The sequence below is a fragment of the Oncorhynchus clarkii genome, chromosome 12 (assembly GCF_045791955.1).
Source record: "Oncorhynchus clarkii lewisi isolate Uvic-CL-2024 chromosome 12, UVic_Ocla_1.0, whole genome shotgun sequence".
In the NCBI taxonomy this organism is placed as follows: Eukaryota; Metazoa; Chordata; class Actinopteri; order Salmoniformes; family Salmonidae; genus Oncorhynchus; species Oncorhynchus clarkii.
The window spans coordinates 86402580-86408105 of NC_092158.1; the positions used below are offsets into that span (position 1 = coordinate 86402580).

At 42.8% G+C, this 5526-nt stretch overlaps 1 protein-coding gene across 1 annotated transcript in view; it reads left to right on the plus strand.

The window, feature by feature from the left end:
* Nucleotides 1–250, plus strand: part of LOC139422580 (sterile alpha motif domain-containing protein 9-like) — a 4786-nt gene extending 4536 nt beyond the window's left edge. The window contains exon 2 of the mRNA XM_071173723.1: nucleotides 145–250. Coding sequence (XP_071029824.1) covers nucleotides 145–250 — 106 coding nt within the window. The remainder of the gene's footprint in view (nucleotides 1–144) is intronic.
* Nucleotides 251–5526: the final 5276 nt, after the last annotated feature.

The window sequence follows — 5526 nt, forward strand, 5'->3', positions numbered from 1 at the left end:
TAACAGGGCTAATAATGACCAGAAGGAGACAGGGATACAGTCCCCATTTTATTTCCCCACACCAAACAGGCACACACGCAAACTGGAATAGGGGAGCAAACTAGTGATAGTGTCACGCCTGCTCCCGCTCTTCCCCCCCTGCAGCTCGAGGGCGCCAGGCTCCCCATCATTACGCACACCTGCCACCATCATTACGCACACCTGCCTTCCCCCCCGTCACGCCCCAGGGCCAGAGAGAGGGTTTGAGTGAGGGTTCTGAGTAGTATTCATGGACAACTGTAAGGGTTTTCTACGGAGGGCCTGTAGCATTTTGCGTCACACCACTCTCCATTTTAACACAAGGGAAGTTTGAGGACAGAGGAATACAAAGTGGTGCTCTCCACTGTTACAGAGCAAATGTCCGGCAATCTGGTAACACTTCCTGGGATATGTTTTGGGATAGATAAGGAGCACACGGTCACACGTAAAATTAACAAAGCACTGTTGCCCCGGAAAAAGCAGGTTTGGGCCCGAGCATCAGTCATTTCCTTGAGAGGTGCAGTGTGAGACAGATTGATCTAAACAATAGATCCCTAACCAGACTGTTATTGTGCTATCTGCCTGGTCTTCTCCTCCATTGGTTCTGATGGAGATACATTCTGTAGTGTTATAGAGCTGTGAACGTGATACATATGTGATACAGGCGTCCAATGGAGGTTGTGCAGAACCTGGTGCAGAGTAACTGACCAGTGGTCAGACAATCCCCACAGACATGTATTCTAATGGAGGCTGGTGGGTGGAGCTAAATGAAACAGAGTAAAACATGTGGTTTCCATATGTTTGATGTGTTTCATACCATTCCACGATTCCATTCCAACCATTACCATAAGCCCATCCTCCTATAGCTCCTCCCACCAGCCTCCATTGGAATACATGTCTGTGGTGATTTTCTGACCGCTGGTCAGTTACTATCTACAGGTCTGCTATCTTATAGTGTATTCCAGGTTTAAAAAGGTTTCTAAAGTTTTAATTGCCACTTTAAAATGTCTTGTATCACCACTACAAAAGACTAGACTTCTAATAACCACTACAAAAAGGTACATTCATTATAATCCACACAATAATTTGCATTTCTCAGTAGCTGCAGGGTCAAATTAAGATCCTACATCTGTATCATAACGATCCAAATGCAGGGCAGAGGCGTTCTGCTGGAAACAAGCAGACGTGTGGTCATGATTATTCCATTCTTGTCAATGTGGAAGTGTAGGAGTAGATTCTGTCACCATCTTAACAGATGAACAACCCAGTGATGCCGCACACTGCAGTCTGAAACCTGGTGAGGAGCATGAATGTGCATAGTAGCCACAGGGGTTAGCATGGAGTGTGTGTTTCACGACCATCTGTTGCCTTCTTCTGCTGTGAACTTCTCACTTCTCACTTAACAGCACTATCAACAAGGTAGGTCCTACAGGCCCTAGTTGTCACACCTTGACTACTGTTCAGTCCTGTGGTCAGGTGCCACAAAAAAGGACTTAGGAAAATTGGCTCAGAACAGGGCAGCGCGGCTGGTCCTTGGATGTACACAGAGAGCTAATATTAATAATATGCATGTTTTAAATGTTTTTTTTATTCCACCTTTATTTAACCAGGTAGGACAGTTGAGAACAAGTTCTCATTTACATCTGCGACCTGGCCAAGATAAAGCAAAGCAGTGCAACACAAACAACAACACAGAGTTACACATGGAATAAACAAACATAACAGTCAATAACACAATAGAAAAAGTATATGTACAGTGTGTGCAAATTAGGTAAGATAAGGGAGGTAAAACAATAAATAGGCCATAGCGGCAAAATAATGACTTAATGTCAATCTCTCCTGGCTGAAAGTGGAGGAGAGATTGACTTCATCACTACTTTTATTTAAGAGAGGTTGAATGCACCGAGCTGTCTGTCTAAACTACTGACACACAGCTCAGAGACCCATGCATACCCCACAAGAGGTCCATTCCCAGTCCCCAAGTCCAGAACAGACTATGGGAGGCACACAGTACTACATAGAGCCATGACTGCATGGAACTCTAGTTCACATCAAGTAACTGACGCAAGCAGTAAAATTAGATTTAAAAACATAAAAAACACCTTATGGAACAGCGGGGACTGTGAAGCACCACAAACATTGGCACAGACATATGCACACTAACACACACACACACACACTATAAATACACATGGATTTCGTACTGCAGATATGTGGTAGTGGTGGAGTAGGAGCCTGAGGGCACACAGTGTGTTGTGAAATCTGTGAATGTATTGTAATGTTTTAAAATTGTATAAACTGCATTCATTTTGCTGGACACCAGGAAGAGAAGATCCGTAACAAATCACTGGTGTCATGACGTGGCCCTCTTTGGGTATAGCAAGTGCTTCCCCCTCTCTCCCTCTTACACCCAGGTTCTGTTATCTCAGGTCATAAATTCCTGGAGGAGACTCTCTCCCTCATGGCCAAGCAGAAAGAGACACAGAGAGAACAAAGGAACTTCTTCTACCTCACAGAACTTGAGAACTGAACAATATCCATTTCCATAATGTCCACAGAAACATGTCAAACGTTTTTTATAATCAACCCTCAGGTTGTTTTTAAAATATATAATCGATAATATATCAACCCGCAAATGTCTTTCACAGTAGGAGAGGGAAAAGCAATACCTATCCAAAATCTGTTGTGCGAGCAAAACTCATGTGACCACTTGACACGATGTTATCGTTCTGGCTCATTTTTCAAAATAAAAGCCTGAAACTATGTCTGAAGACTGTTGACACTTCGAGGAAGCGATGGGAAAAGGAATCTGGTTGATATCCCTTTAAATGGAGCAAAGGGAGGCTATGGAACATGGAGTTTTGGAATGAGTCTAACGTGAGGTAAAGAATAATTGCTTAAATAGAAGACCAATTGATCAGATATTAAAATATCTGAAAGTTATATTAGGAAAATTATAACTTTGTAATCTGAAGATTTTCCTTGGTGCCCTGACTTCCTAGTTAATTACATTTACATGATTAGTTTAATCACGTAATACTAATTTCAGAGAATTGATTTTAAAAAATAACAGTCTTTACTTTTAATGATGCAAGAAACGACACTAGATATTGCGGAAGTGGAAGGAGAGCACATTCAGAACTAGTGTAAATATACTATCATCCTCTCTGTGGATCATGGTCAGAGCTAGTGTAAATATACTACCATCCTCTCTGTGGATCATGGTCAGAGCTAGTGTAAATATACTACCATCCTCTCTGTGGATCATGGTCAGAGCTAGTGTAAATATTATACAATCCCCTCTGTGGATCATGGTCAGAGCTAGTGTAAATATACTACCATCCTCTCTGTGGATCATGGTCAGAGCTAGTGTAAATATACTACCATCCTCTCTGTGGATCATGGTCAGAGCTAGTGTAAATATTATACAATCCCCTCTGTGGCTCACAACCTCACCGCTATCTGATCAAGAGGCTGAGGATGTCCTAAAATGGATGCCACATCCGTGGTAGTGCCTGTCTTTGTTCCCTACACTACACTCCCCGTGTGCATGTGGTCTGGATTACCTGTAAGGCTGGCGAAAGATATGGAAAAAATGACCTGAGAAGTCTGTACGGTGCACTCTCTGAACCCTAGCCATCCCCTCTGAGGACAGACAGAAAATAAATGTCAGACTGGAGGCAGAAAATCCTCCAGTCCGAATCCCTCTGGAATGAAATAGACAGTGTTGTGTGAATCCCTCTGGAATTAAATAGACGGTGTTGTGTGAATCCCTCTGGAATGAAATAGACGGTGTTGTGTGAATCCCTCTGGAATGAAATAGACGGTGTTGTGTGAATCCCTCTGGAATGAACTAGACAGTGTTGTGTGAATCCCTCTGGAATGAAATAGACGGTGTTGTGTGAATCCCTCTGGAATGAAATAGACGGTGTTGTGTGAATCCCCCTGGAATGAAATAGACTGTGTTGTGTGAATCCCTCTGGAATGAAATAGACGGTGTTGTGTGAATCCCTCTGGAATGAAATAGACAGTGTTGTGTGAATCCCTCTGGAATGAAATAGACGGTGTTGTGTGAATCCCTCTGGAATGAAATAGACAATGTTGTGTGAATCCCTCTGGAATGAACTAGACGGTGTTGTGTGAATCCCTCTGGAATGAAATAGACGGTGTTGTGTGAATCCCTCTGGAATGAAATAGACGGTGTTGTGTGAATCCCTCTGGAATGAAATAGACAGTGTTGTGTGAATCCCTCTGGAATGAAATAGACGGTGTTGTGTGAATCCCTCTGGAATGAAATAGACAGTGTTGTGTGAATCCCTCTGGAATGAACTAGACGGTGTTGTGTGAATCCCTCTGGAATGAAATAGACGGTGTTGTGTGAATCCCTCTGGAATGAAATAGACAGTGTTGTGTGAATCCCTCTGGAATGAACTAGACGGTGTTGTGTGAATCCCTCTGGAATGAACTAGACGGTGTTGTGTGAATCCCTCTGGAATGAACTAGACAGTGCTGTGTGTATCCCTCTGGAATGAAATAGACGGTGTTGTGTGAATCCCTCTGCTCGATAGTTTAACTAAATACTGTACACTCTGTTGTGAATGATGGTTACTTACACAGATTAATCCAATGGCACCGAAAGTAGTGTAGACACGATTGTTAACTAACTGCAAACAATTTTAGCTGGCAAGCTTAATCATCTTGGCTAACTGTGGGCTAACTGTGGGGCAAAACCATTAACTTTTTACCATTAATTAGCCACTGCAAATGCATTTGCTAGCAATCCCAACGCTCTCTCCAAAACAGAAAGATGTCTATAGTTATTTGTACTTTTTGACATTCTATTACGTCTCCACATTCTAAGCGTATTGGGCTGGTTCGCCAGCCACAGATTTTGAAAATGTGTCAGGTTCCTGTAATGCCAATTAGTGTCCACTGACAAATAGTATCCATCCCCTGTGTTACAATGGTCTGCAACAAGGTCACACAAGGAGATTAAATGCTTTTGTTTCAGTTTTTGGGGATACTGGTTGTATCAGTTTCAAATGAACAGTTTCAGCAACCAGAAAAATACATATTTATCTGGTTATATAATTGATAACATCCAACATCTCACATCTTTCCCATGACGTCTTGATCTTGTCATGGAAAATGTCTTCACTTCGTCTGACCAGTTGGAAACTGGTTACATGATGTCTTCTCAAAAGGAGAAACGTGCAGAAAATGGTGCCACTTTTGTCTGCTGGTCTGTCTCTTGACCTTGACAGTTACTCCAACATTTTCTTCTTGTTCTTAGTTTTGTTTTCGCTCCTGCTCCTGGCTCTCCTGGCTCTCCTGGCTCTCCTGGCTCTCCTGGCTCTCCTGGCTCTCCTGGCTCTCCTGGCTCTCCTTGTTTACTCTTCTTCTTATGTACTCTCTCCATCCAAGGTCACTCTACTTGTGGGCCTCTAGTTTCCTCCTGAAATGGATTTTGGATGTGATCAACCTCGTATCAAAATCAGCTCGCTCCTC